The following is a 14,255-nucleotide window of genomic DNA, read 5'->3' on the forward strand; positions in this document are numbered from 1 at the left end:
CCACACTTAAATGTCTCAGCCTTCCCAGAATTAAGGTTGCCAGACTCCAGGTGGGACCTGGAGATCTCCTGTTTTTACAGCTGATCTCCAGGTGGTAGAGATCAGCTACCCTGGGAAAATGGCTGCTTTGTAGGGTGGACTCTGTGGCATTGTACCATGTTGAGGCCCCTTCCCAAACCCGGGTAGGGATTCTTCTATCTCTCTAAATGATCTATCCCCTTTCCTTGGGTGTGACTGGGGAGTCTTATTCTACTACCCAAGCGTCCTTGCAAACCCTCCCCCAGTTCTGTCTGTGTTCAAACTGCTCTCAGCTAATGCTGAATTAAGACTGTATTCAGTCACAGCTGAAATTTGACTTTGTCAGCACTAAACCCTTTTCCCCACAGGGCTATTCCCAGATGGTCTCAGTACATGTCTCTTCTCAGTTAAGGCAAGACTCCATCTCCTCAGCATACAGTTTTCATGAGACTTTCTTCCTGCTCTGCTGATGCTGACCAATCAGATTGCCTGGAGCAACCTGTCACTCAAGGTTCTCTGCCTTTGTGAAGAATTAACCCTTCACAGTCCTGTAGTCGTATGTGCAGCACTTTTAAGCCTCTTTTTAAAAAATGCTGTCCGTCACAACACACAAACCCTTTTCACTTGACCCCAAGGCACAGGACCATGCAGCACAATCTAGTTATTGATCCCACTTTGCTTTGAAAACTAGGGCAGTGTAAATGGAGTTATGCCTGGCCAAAGTCATCCACTGAGGGTTACAGCCAAGCAGGCATAAGAATACAACTCTTCAAGCCCATTATTCTAGGGAGAATGCCTGGACAGTAATACACAGCGCCACTGACTTCAACAGACGCAGGAGGGTGTAACTCCTCTTAGAATGGCACTGACACACTGCTGCAATTGCCACAACTGCAACAGCCATTTGAGCAGCTGCAATCATGTTTCTTCATATCATCCTATCCCTGGGAGCAGCCAGAAGGGAATGGATTGTATGGGGGCGGGGAATGCCTTGCTTGCATACTTTCTTACACTTAGGCTGCATTTAGATATCCAATTCAACTGCAGTTAAATAAACATTTGCACAGCCTAGGGTTGTCAGGTCCCTCCTAGCAACTGTCAAGGGATTGGGGGGGGGGGGGAGAGGTTACCAGAAGAAAGAAGAAGGCCAAGGTCATGTGGCCAGTATCGCACGGGAAGTGATGCCACCACACTGCAACATCACTGTGATGCTCTGGTATTTGGGCAAAAACTTTATGGTAAGAACAATAGAGTTTTTACCCAAATACCAGAGCATCACCCAGAGGTCTCTGCCATGATGACATCACTTCCTGTGTGATACTATGTCTTTCCCTTTCTTCTGTTATGTCTTCCTGCCAGCCAGCTGATTGGTGGCTGGGGTGAGGCAGAGCCTGAAGTGGAAGGCCCCCACCTCCACCAGGGGATCTGGCAATTCTAGCACAGCCCCAGCTTCTGCTGGGTTTACAGGCATACCTGACCCTTCCCTATCCCACCTTCCCAGAGGCATAATAGCAGGAATGGTGGTTTAAAATTAGCTGCAATTTCCAGTGATGCACAAATGCAAGTCAATGGCTTACACTGCATTAGTTTTGGGGATTGTTAATCTTAATTTAGGATCCCTGCTAGTGGAAGGAAAACTGCTCCAGTTAAGGCATGCATTTGGAAGCCTGAAGATAATCTTAAAGAGTCATCACCATAAAGAAGGAGATGTCAGGAAGATGCAAGAGCTTGGTCACACAAGCCAGGTTCATCTACAATGTCTGCTTAAGGTCAGAATAATGGGATGTTTGAATGCATCCTTAGAAAGCAGTAAGGTAGGCTCTAGCAAGAAACATATTTTGAACGCTGCTAAGGGATCTCTGAATATTACCTACCATATACATCTTTACTGAACTTCTGTTGTGCTATAATTACGATATAATGAATAGTTACATGAGTATAATGATATCTTCATTATGAAATCATCAACAAAAGGGTTCTAGACCTTCCTTTAATCTCCAACCCATTACTACAGCCCAATGAGGCTCCCAGCGGAGGCAAGCTGAAGGAGGCTGAACAGCCATGCCGACGGGGGCCATTTTGCCTCCTCGTGAGGAGGAAGAGCAGGCAGGGCACGATGGGTGTCGGGGCGGAGCTACACACCCTAACGGCTAGCTCTGCTCCTGCTCCTCATGCTTGGGTGGAAAGGACTCAGTGCTGCATCTTCCTCCCAGGCGGGGCCTTTGGTGCTCGTCGAGGCGGCAGGGCTTATTGCCACTTCACAACAGTCTTTCCAAAGACTCAGTCTTTGAAATCCATAGATTATTTCTCCCTTCTCCATGATGTTTTTTGATAGGCTGCTCCTTGCTGTTGAAGTGGCCTGACTTAAAAAAAAAAAGAACAGTTCTCCTGGTAATATTAATAATGAAAGCTTTAGCCATGTCAGTGACTAAATTATGTCAAGCATTTTCCTTGAACAAGCTTCTCTGGACCTTTGGTTAGTGATACAGACATGGTCCTGAGTAGACATTGTATTCCCAGTATCTTAAACGATGGTTGTCATTTTGTGTGTTCCTTCCCCATCCTACTGACTCTCACCCTAGTGAATCTCCACCTTGCTCTATCAAAAACATTACGGCTTCTAGTAAGAGTTTGGGAAACAAAATTTAAAAGATTGTTGTAAGCCCTGGCTAAAGCTAATCATGTTTAGCACCATGCTTTGTATTAGGAAAGTGTATAGATATAGTGGCAGACAAAACAAGAGGAGAAAGGGGAGGTAAGAGGGACTTACCCCATAATACTTATGTTCCAAACTCAAACCTATCTCTCCAAAAATGTGCTTTAAGACACTGGCTATCAGCCATAAGCCAGTTGGGTTGTATGCGGCTGGCCATCTCTAGATGGAGTTACAACTCATTTCTATATTACACAAATCAATTCCACTGAAGAAAATGGTAGCTTTGGAGGGTGGACTCCAAGTTATCACCTCACTGCTAAACACCACCACCAAATCTCCAGGAGTTCCCCACCCTGGGATTGCAGAGCCCTATCTGCCACAAGTACTTAAAGATCTGCCATTTTTACACTGTTTTTTTGCAAAGATTTATTAATGCACGTGCATATGAAGAAGGGTGCCAAGTCTCCTGCTTCTCCTTGCATGTACACTAATAGAAGCAGCCAGATGGTGAAGTGAGGTCACTAAGTGTTAGAGAGGATTCTTCTTTAGCATGGGCAGATTTAGGCTCCTGCCTGGCCACTTGGGGTAACAGGCATGGATAAATTAAGACCCCTATCAAACCCCTCAGGTCGCCAGACATAGCCTGTCAACAGAGTCCAGGGGGGCGTCATCAATGATGGCATGCTGTCACTTGGAAAAACCATAGAGTTTCCAGTGATTCTTAAAGCAGAGAGACATCACTTCCGGGTTTTCCCAGCCATTGGCCTAACACTATTTTTTTTGTTTTCTTTTCTCCTGCCACTGCCCAGTTTCCTGACAAAGCAGGAGGTCTGATAACCTTACCCACCCTGACAAAGTTCTGCCTTGCCTTCTTTCTCCAGGCAGGCTGCCTGACCAGTCAGTACTCCAATTTTAAGGGCATGTCTGCACCCCTCCCCCACCAGTGAGGTTATAACTCTGGCCTGTCACATGACCCTGATGTCATATGACCTCCTGTCATGCAGCTGCAGCTGACTGGGTCCTAAGAAGCCCCCTGGGCAATAAAGGCGTGTCCGCAGTTTACAGGTCCACCGCTTTAAGCAACAAAGAGGACCTCCTGCATGCAAGATGTAACATTAAGAGACCTGAAAGTGGTACTGTTATGTTATCTATTGTGTGGGAACAGACTGTGTGAGAACAGATGATACTGAATTGGTCACAGCCTTAATAATAGCTGCAAATGTGTATATCACCACAAAATGGAAGTCTGTAACCTCGCCCTTGACAATGGAAAGATATAGATGTGTCTGGAATATAATGTTATTTATAAAGCTAACTGAATATAAGAAGGAAAGAAAATCAAAGTAATAGACAAACACCGTTTAGTGGCTGTTATAATATTTAGTTTTTGGATAATGCATTATATTTTTATGGTTTATTATGCATTATATTCTCAGATATAAATAAAATTATCAGTGAGGAGGCCTCCTCCACCGAGCAATTTAAAAAGTTGTAGGGGGATGAGCAGCTCATAATGGAAAAACATTGAGGCAAACTCCAACCATTTACCCAGCGATTTTCATAAGTGACCACCACTTTGTTAACAACAGCTAGTACCCAGCCAGAACACTGCACCCTGGTGATCAGGGACAAGGAAAGGGGGAGGAGAGTAGATACTGAGGGAAGTGGGGGAGGTGTTGGAGAGAGATGCTCTCAGGCGACTTCTGAGCTGTTAAGAGATTGGAAGGGTTATGTCTGCATCACACCGTCATGATGTTTTGGTGCCCTTTGTGGCTGTGAACCTGTCAACATGTCTTGCTTTGTATACCAGTCCTGCTTGTTTTTTTAAAAAGACATTATGGATCCTTTCTCACACACATTACAGAAAAGCTGAAATTATTTTCAATAAATCACCACAAGCCAGTGTAGGTGGCAAGCAGAAGCAGGTACGGAGTCACTCAGTTCCTGCCTGCCTAGTTAGCAGCACAGTTAATCCAAACATACAGTTCCCAGGAGGAAACAGCTTTGCTTTAGCGTCAGGGTTTGGGATTAAGGGAACTACATTCATGATGTAACAGTTTCATTTTACACTACAGTTGTTTACTAGCATAATATTGGAAAGGCCGCTAAAACAAAAGGGCGCTTCATTGTTAGGGTAAATCAAGCTGAGAAGTCATCTGCAAAAGGTGCTTTCATATGCATGCAACCTTCTATAACCTTCCAGATCCATTACATTTAATAGAGTGTACAGGACTGCAAAGTATGAATTTAACATATGAAACTACTATATGTTAGACTGTAATTTATGTAATATTGTTATTTTGTTATATTGTAATTTGCAGTACTGTGGTTAGTTACATAATTTAAAAAAATCAAAAAGGGGTGCAATCCTATTTAGGATGGTGTTGCTTATTAATAAATGTGGAAACTATGTACTAACAGGCAGCTTATTCATCTGAGAGACAATATGATTCACAGGCGCACTGGGACTGCAATCCTATGAATTCAATGGGCCTTACTTTAGAGGCAATATGGATATGATTAATACTGTGTGTCTTTCCTTTGCACAGCATAATCTATGTATTTCTAGCCTTTGCCTTCATGAAATTTCTTCCTGGTCTGTTCATTACCACGTGTTTAGAATGGACAACATAAGAGCCCTGCTGGATCAGACTAAAGATCCATCTGCTCCAGCATCCTGTCTCACACAGTGACCAATCAGTTCTTCTGGTAGGTCTAACAATACCATTCACCTGATATTGGCTCCTAGCACTAGTGTTCAGGTTGACTGCCTTTGAATGTGGAGCTTCTCTTTAGTCACCAGGTCTTGATACCTATTCAAAAGCAAGTCCAATAGCACTTTGGTTGGCTCTGAGGCCAAATGTTCCAGTGCATAGTCATTTGTGATTAGGAATCTAATTTCTACAGTATAACTCAAGCACACGTTTACCCAGTCAATGTGAGGATAGATGAAGTCTCTCAGTATAATAACATTATCTGCTTTAGTTACCTCCCTTATTTCCCTCTCCATCTCAAGACAGGCTGGACAATTGTACACCCCCGGTTTTAAGTAACCCTTGGGCCCAAGTATTTCCACCCATATTGCTTCTGTTGGAGAGTTCATTTCCCTGTTTCTGACTTGGCTGATTCTATGCCCTTTATGATGTACTCATTCTATGTTCTCTTTGATGTGCAACACAAGACCTTCCCAACCCATCCCTCCCTGTCCTGCCTATAGAGCATATACCCAGTGATGACTATATTCCATTGATTTTCCCACCTTGTTTCTGAGATACCCACTATATCTAAATTGTCATTTAGCACCAAGCACTCCAGCATCGGCATACAGACACCTGTAACACTTTCCCCTCTCCAACAACTCCCACCTTATTTGGTGCCTTTCTCTCCTCACATTGCCCTTCTTCACCATTCTACCCTCACTCCCAATTTCTATTGCGCTCCTATCAATATTATCTTGAGTTTTTACACTATCATCCTTTTGGGCTGAATTGTCCCAAACCAGAGGCTCTGCAGCTCCTATTGGGTTTTCCCCTGGGATTAGTTTCACAGCTGCTCTGCCAGCTTTTTGATATGCAGCCTGTTTCCCTTGTGGTTCAAGGGAAGCCTATCTCTTTTGTACAGGTCCACCTTATTCCAAAAAGTTCCCACAGCACTTAACAAATCTAAACTCTTCCTTCCAGCACCGCTTTCTCCTCCACATGTTTTGATCCTTGATCTGTGCCTGTCGGGCTGGCCCTGCATGTGGGACTGGTAGCAATTCTGAGAATGCTACCTTTGAGGTCCTGCTCAGGGTGTGTACATTCATCCCACTTTCCCCTCCGCTAAAAAGTTTGCTAAACCCTTCCACCAGCTTGCAAAATCTGCTTGACCAAGAGGAGACGTAGGACAAAAGAAATGTGAAGCCAGAGTCATGGGAAGCAGCAAGTATCTCAGTCCCTCTTTCAAATGGCTAAAGAATTATTGTCTTCCGGAAGGCTGGTGATTGTAATGCACAACACCTTCACTCCACAGAATTCTTCAATCAGCAGATTGCAGACTTACCATAGCATAGCAAATATCCAAGTCTCCCGCCCCCAACAATTAATGGAAGACTAGGCTTGCAAAATTACATTGTGCATACAAAGATGACCCCATTTTAATTTGATTTTTTCCCCCACAGCAGAAAAGATACTGCTACAGAAAAAAAATATGGCAAGTATTTCAAACGCTAAACACCTACACAATTTAACACATACTGGAAGAGCACACTGTTGTATTAAATCAGAGAGGGTACCAACAAAATGTAAGTTTACAAGCAGCTTCCATTCTAATGGTTCAATAGCAAACCCAACTCTAAAGGCCCAACTCTAAAATCCATGATAAATTGTATGGATAGAAATACATTTTTTGGCATTAGTTCATGGTCACTTGTCTGATGCACACTGCAATTCAGATTACCGCAAGTTAGGCTATTTCTTTTAAATCAGAGCATAAGGGGAAAAAATTCCTTTGCTGAGAAGGCTTCAAGGGAGGAGCCAGATATTTCACAGATGACACCTCTGCGAGAGATGCTGCAAAACTCACCCAGCTTGAGAACACTGCAATCCTAACCAGAGTTACACCCTTCTAAATCTACTTAAATCAGTAAGTTAAGAGATGTTTAGCTGTATTTAGGATTTTACTGTAAGTTACTTGCCATAGGCAGAATTATTAGGCCTGTTTTGTTCAAAAGTGCTTCTGAAAAACGTCCTCACATATATTCTTGGCAAGTTGCAAGTGCAAAAGCAACCAGAAATCCTGAAGCCACCTTATGTTGAATCAGATCGTTGGTCCATCAAGGTCAGTATGGTCTACTCAGACAGGCAACAAATCTCCAGGGTCACAGGCAGAGGTCTTTCACATCACCTACTGCTTGGTCCTCTGCAGGACAGGAAAAAGAGACCATGCTAGGAGAAGTTCTGTTCAACTCACGAGCCCAGATGGAAACACGAGTAAACATTCTTCTCAAGACTTAGGAAACAAAAATATATGAGCGTCCCAAATATATCAATCTGCAAAGAACATAAGAAGAGTTCTGCTGGATCAGACTAGTGGTCCATCTTAGTCCAGCATCCTGCCTCACACAGTGGCCAACAAGTTCCTCTGGAGGGCCAACAATAGGGCCTTCTCCTGATGTGGCCTCCTGGCTCTGGGAATCAGAGGGAATCATAAAGGAGAAAATGCCATGGCTGAGAAGGCTTCAAGGGAGGATCCAGATATATTCTTCTCCTTCTCCTGATGTGGCCTCCTGGCTCTGGGAATCAGAGGTTTAGTGCCTCTGAACGTGGAAGTTCCTCTCAGTCACCATGGCTAGAAGCTACTGATAGATTTTTCCTCTATTAATCTATCTATCCTCCCTTTAAAGCTATTTATTTTTGTGACCATCACTACATCCCTCTGGCAGTGACTTCCACATTTTAACATGCTAACAAGGTTGCAATTCCACACGCTAACAAGGTTGGAACTATTTTTATTGCTGGTGACTACAGCTATGTTAAGTTTACATATATGTTAATTCATTATGTGCCAACTTCCCTCTCGCTGACACATACTTATGCCACGAAATAAGAAGAGGATTGATCTACAATTGGTAACCCATTACTGAAATGTAAAGCAAATAGGTAATAGCTCCATCAGTTACTTGACAAACACATACAACAAGAACACTGAAAAATACCCGAAGGAAGCAGATAAGAGTTCTCAAATCTACAGTACTGGCAGATAGTGAGGACAGAAAACTCTTTTTTAACCACAAACATCTGTCAAGCATGGATCAGGCACTGCTGATCTGCGACAGTGAGGAAGCGTAGATCAGCCTCACCCTTGTATTAAGATTCAAAATTGGATCACCAGGAGCTAAAAAGGGGCCACAGAAACAGATGTTTTACTCTTACGGACTAGAAACATGCCACAGGAAAGTAGATCTAGGGTTACTCTTACCCTCATGTTTCACCACAGTCCTCCCTTTTGGTGAGGGAGGAAGTATATTTCAGTCTGTGCACACATCTGTAAACCACGTTACACCCTTTGGAATAAACACAGCTACAGTTTAGTAGCAAAGTTTACAACATAATTTGCAACATTCATACATATAGTATCTAAGCAAAGGAAAAAGGCATCTAGCTTGGGGGTACTTTCCTTTATTATTTAGCTGTTTAAAATATTTATTATCTCCTTCCTGATTACCTTGGATTTAAGGGAGCTAATAAAGCAATAACAAGTCACTAATATATAAAACATATGCCCACATTCCAGGACGTTATTTATGTGGCCTCCCCATAGTTCCTGCCAAAATGCTCATGCAGACAGTACACAAAAGAACCCTACTTTAAGAAGTCGTTCGTCGCAAACAATACATGAGCATTCGAAAAGTATGCACCAACCCTGTCAATATTGGTCTATATAGTTTGCTAGCAATTACATGTGCCCTGTCTTGTTCAGCACCCAAACATTAGTCCATGTGGCTTCCCCACCATAAGAAGTGGCGCCCCAGCCAGTCCACCATCTTGTCTCTCGCAGTGGCCAGCCAATTGCCCTAAAGCAGAGGTGGTCAACGGTAGCTCTTCAGATGTTTTTTGCCTACAATTCCCATCAGCCCCAGCCAGCATGGCCAATGGCTGCGACTGATGGGAGTTGTAGGCAAAAAACATCTGGATAGCTACCGTTGGCCACCCCTGCCCTAGAGCAGTGGTCCCCTACCTTTTTGGCATCAGGGACCAGTTTTGTGGAAGACAATTTTTCCATGGACCAGGGTGGTGGTGGTTTCAGGATGATACAATTGTGCACTTTAGTTTGGTGTGGTGGTTAAGCATGAAGACTCTTATCTGGGAGAAGCGGGTTTGATTCTCCATCCCTCCACTTGCAGCATCAGGAATGGCCTTCAGTCAGCCATGGCTATCGCAGGAGTTGTCCTTGAAAGGGCAGCTTCTGGGAGAGCTCTCTCAACCCCACCTACCTGACAGGGTGTCTGTTGTGGGGGAAGAAGATAAAGCAGATTGTGAGCCACTGTGAGATTCAGAGTGGAGGGCAGGGTATAAATCCAATGTCATCTTCTTATTATTACTATTACTACATTGTAATATAGAATAAAATAATTATGCAACTCGCAGCCCGGTTGCTAACAGGCCACGGACCGGTACCAGTCCATGGCCCGGGGGTTGGGGACCCCTGTCCTAGAGGGTCAACAAACAGGGCAAAGAGGCCAAGGCCCTCCCTGATGTAACTTCCTAGCATTGGGATTCAGAGGTTTGTCGCCTCTAAATGTGGAGGTTCCCATTCAGTCACCCTGGCCAGTAGACATGAATGGATTTCTCCTCCACCGCCTTCATGGCCATCACTACATTCACTAGCAACAAATCCTACAATTTAATTACTCTGAGTGAGAACAGGAAGTGGCTTTGAGACAGTCCTGTCATTTAAACCAGTCCTTAGTCCTGGCATTTGACAATGGAGTTCAGGGAACTGAGCCCCTGGCTGGAATTAAACCCTGAACCACCGAAGAAACGCCAAATTAAATGACCTTTGCAGCCCTACAATGGAAACCAGTAGATAAAAGTCTCTCACATTCCCACACACTGACCTCGGTGGAACGGCACATACCTGGGGCACAGAAGGTCCCTATTTCATCTCTGGCAGGGCCACCTTTCCCGACCTCAGGTTACCAGGGCTGGGGGAACCATGGCTGGTCAGAGTAGACAATACCAAGCCAGATACATGAGGGCTGGCCTCAGAATAAGGCCCCTTCCAGCATTCCCATACACGTTGGCCTCCTTACCTTGCTCACTACATTTTGTTCCAGGCCGGCGGTGATCCAATAATGCCGTTCATTGCACTGGCACTGGCTGGTATTCTTCGTCTCCGGCGTGGGCAGCTGGGGGGCCGCCAGCATCCCTCGGCTATAGCTCTGGTTGTAACCGTGGCCGGCCGAGAGCCTGTTGGGGGACAGGTGAGGGTGCCCGGTCCAGTTCCCTCGCCCATCCGTGCCCTTGCACCAATAGGTGGGCTGGTCCAAGAGGAAGCTGTCCGAGAACTGGCTGAAGCCGATGAAAAGCGCCGGGATCCAGGTGAGCAGGACGAGGGTTTTCTGGTGCCCGCCGCCCAGCCCGCCCAGGAGGGGCAGCACGGAGCCGTCGTAATCCAAGAGCAGGGGGCTGCAGGACCCGGTGGGAGGCGGCGGGGGAGGAGGAGGAGGCAGGCTCTGGATCTCCGCCGCCAGACCCCCCGCCGGGGGTGCGGCTGTAGCCGCAGCGGCAGCAGCAGGGACCGCCTCCCCGGGCGGCAAGGAGCCATTCTCTTCGGGCAGCTGCCGGCCTTCGCCACCCTCCTCTTGACGCCGGTCTATCGCCATCCGGCAGCGGGAGGAGGCAGCCGCAGAGACTCACATAAAGGGGACGGGGGGGGGGGTGGCGGCGGCGGACCCGCAGCAGCTTCCCGGCGTCGCGCCAGCCGAGGCTTTCCAAGCCGGTCAGGAAGCTCGGAGAAGGCGATCACCGGGTGCCCTGCGGGATCCTCCGCCGACAAACACACATAGGCGTGCGCGGAGATCTAGGGCGATCCGTCTCTCCCTCGGAGCCGCGGCTCTCGCCTATGTGCCTAGGCGCACATCAAGGCGCGCCCATTTTGCTTCGCCAACGCCGCCGCCGCCACCCCCAGCCCTCCTTCCCCTCCGCGGCAAAGAAGCAAAACCCTCCTTCGCGCGTCTCCTCTCCGCTGCGGCAAGCTGGGCCGCCCGGACCAAGACGTCGCCGAGAGGCGATCGGAGTTCAAAGGTCCCTTTCTGGTCACCGGGGAGCCGGAGCGCCCAGAAGAGATTCCCGGCACCGGCTCCTCGAGCTCTCTCGCCAAGCCCGATCGCCGCACATCGGGCTCGGCCAGGGGACGATCCCCACTTCCCGGAAAGCGGAGAGGCTGTCGGACCGTCGAGGAGAGCCGCATCCGCTGTGCCCGGCCGAAGCCGGCTCCAGTGCGCAGCAGCGGCGCTTTTCCCTCGCTGCCTTTTCCTCCTCCTGGCTTGCGGCTGCCTGCAGAACGCCTGGGCTCTCGGGAAGGAAGAGGCTCTCGGCTGCGCCTCGCCTCCCTCTCTTGCCCCGCCGCCTCTCGGCTCCCCAACCTGCAAGCCCAGCCCCTCCGGCCCAGCGCCCGCCTCCGTCTCCTCCCCTCCTGGAGGTAAAGGTAAAAACGGCCGCCGCCGCCGCAGCACCTGCTCCTCCTCCTCCTTTCCAACGGTGGCGGCAGCCAGCTACCCGGCTCCCCCTGCAGGGAAAGAGAGGAACGCCTCCACTCCTCAGCGGAGTCGCGGGCGGAAGAAGTCCCACCGCGAGAGGCTGCCGCCCCCCGGGATCCAATGGCCCAGGGCGCGGAGGAGGAGGAGGAGGAAGGGGCGAATAGAAGTTCATCACAACCCGCTTACGCATCAGGGGTTGGGTTTGCATAATCTTGTGTCCTCTCCACCCCCAAATAAGAACGCGGGTCTCAACCAGCGACACTTTGCAGGAACGACATATCTATTTACTCAAAAGTAAGCCCCGCGGAGTTCAGCGGGACTTACTCTGCGGTAAGGACGCAACACACACACTGGCGCGCCCGCGCGCAAAGCTGTTAGGGTTTCGCATTTCATATCCAAGGTCACCCTTTGCATTACACAGGTCAAGACCTATCCTAAGTGTGTTTGCAAAAAATCGTAAGGTCTAGTGTGTTCAACAGGGCGTTCTCTCTGGCAACAGGCATAAGAGTGCAGCCTGAAATTTTATGGAAGGGGAAATGCGGGTGGCAGCATTCACAGGTATCTACCTTCCCTCATAGGGAAGGCCACTTCCAAAATGGTGCCAACAGGGGCGGGTGTACACATAATCTAAAGCATTAAGTATGATGTTATTCCTATGCACATTTATATATAGTTTGTAGCACATGCAAATATATACATATTTAATTGGTGCATTAAAATCATTAAGCTGATTTGTTAATACTTATTTAATAGTGCAGCAGCCCTCTTGATGAACTCATTAGAGCTCGAGTTTGTTTTATGAAAGCTACATATGAAACTGGCACTTTTATACCACCTCCATCTCTGATATACAGGTTTCGCAGGTTTGGGGTAGGGTAGAGTTTCAAAAACCTGCAAAACTCGTTTGACCAGAGATATGAGAAACAGAAATCACTGTGTAAACAAAGGTAAAGGTGGCTGCAGTCCTATGAACACTTTCTGGGAGTTAGCTCCATTGATTAAAATGGCATTACTTCCAAGGAGACCCACTTAGGATTCCTTTATTTAAATATTTATGCTCCTTTCCCCCTCTAATAGGGATCCAAAGCAGCTTACAGTATAATTATCCCCTCCTTCCATTTTAGCCTCACACAACAACTCTGTTAGGTGGGTTTGAATGAGAGAGAATCACTGACACAAGATTGAATAGTAGAATATAATGTAATTTGGAATGTATTTCTCTGGTCTGGGGACAGGAGAGAGAGCTCTACACAGCCAATCACCCCACTTCAAAGAAGAAGGTGCCATAAAGTCGTCTTCATGCTTGAGAGAAGACAGAGGAAGCATAATGGTATGGTCTCCATTGATTGCTCTCAGTATTCCACAATTAAGAAGGGTGCATCTGCCCATCACCCTCCAGTGTTGGCATTTATTTCCTTCACTATGTTCCCTCTGGAATTAAACCCAAACAAATGGTAACCAGGGCTGCCCCTAGACTCTGGCACCCTAGGCAAGGCTAACTTCTGGTGCCCCCCTTCCACTGATAACGTCACCGAGTCACCTAATTCATTACCCCCAGAAGGCTGGCACCCTAGGCGATAACCTAGTTTGCCTAGTGGCAGGGTAACTATATAAACTAAGCTTATTTCTGTTTGGTCCTTGAATCTGTTAAACATCTTCATTATGCTGTATGCTAATTTACTGTTCAGCCTATACCTAGATGTATGGACTGCTGATTTCCATTTCATTGTATCTGTAGAAGTGTGTGAATAAAACTTTGTTGGTCTTAAAGGTGCCACTGGTCTCAAACTTTGTTCTACGAGATCACCCTGTGAGCTTCCATGGAAGAATAGGGATTCAAACTTGGATCTCCCAGATCCTGTTTACACATCATTGGTACTGCAGCATTACCAGTGATCCCAGCCTGTAGATGCCGTGCTATTCACTGATATGTATCTTGGAGTCCAGTTTCTCTTCCCTCCCAAATATCTCTTGCTTTAAGCAAAGAGCCAAAGCTGTCTTTCTTGTACTTTACTGATGTAGGAAGATCTCAGGAAACACCACCTTTGTATCCATGGCTAGTGCATGGGAGTAGGCCAAGTAGGCAGCCGTCTAGGGTGCCACCTTGTTAGGGGGTCATACCAGTTGCCCTCTCTCCCCTTGTGTGTGCTCCTTGGAGCCTGCCTTCCCCAGTGGAAAGCAGGTGCCATGGTGCGCAGACGCTGCGTGGCCAGTTTTGTGTTCCCTGGGTCTGTTACAGACCCGGAAAACGTGAAAGCGGACAGTGCCTGTGCAGTGTGCTCCTCGGAGCCCAGCAGGGATAAATTAACTAATTGTAAAAGTTGAAGTAGAGCCAATTAC

At 47.0% G+C, this 14,255-nt stretch overlaps 1 protein-coding gene across 2 annotated transcripts in view; it reads right to left on the minus strand.

The window, feature by feature from the left end:
* SLC22A23 (solute carrier family 22 member 23) overlaps positions 1-11,076 on the minus strand; it is a 159,336-nt gene extending 148,260 nt beyond the window's left edge. For both annotated transcript variants that reach the window (XM_060244172.1, XM_060244170.1), the window contains exon 1: positions 10,467-11,076. In XM_060244172.1, the coding sequence (XP_060100155.1) occupies positions 10,467-11,039 (573 nt within the window). In that variant the 5' untranslated portion in view covers positions 11,040-11,076. The remainder of the gene's footprint in view (positions 1-10,466) is intronic.
* Between the last annotated feature and the right edge of the window lie 3,179 nt (positions 11,077-14,255).

Source organism: Heteronotia binoei, chromosome 7 (genome assembly GCF_032191835.1).
Source record: "Heteronotia binoei isolate CCM8104 ecotype False Entrance Well chromosome 7, APGP_CSIRO_Hbin_v1, whole genome shotgun sequence".
Lineage (NCBI taxonomy): Eukaryota > Metazoa > Chordata > Lepidosauria > Squamata > Gekkonidae > Heteronotia > Heteronotia binoei.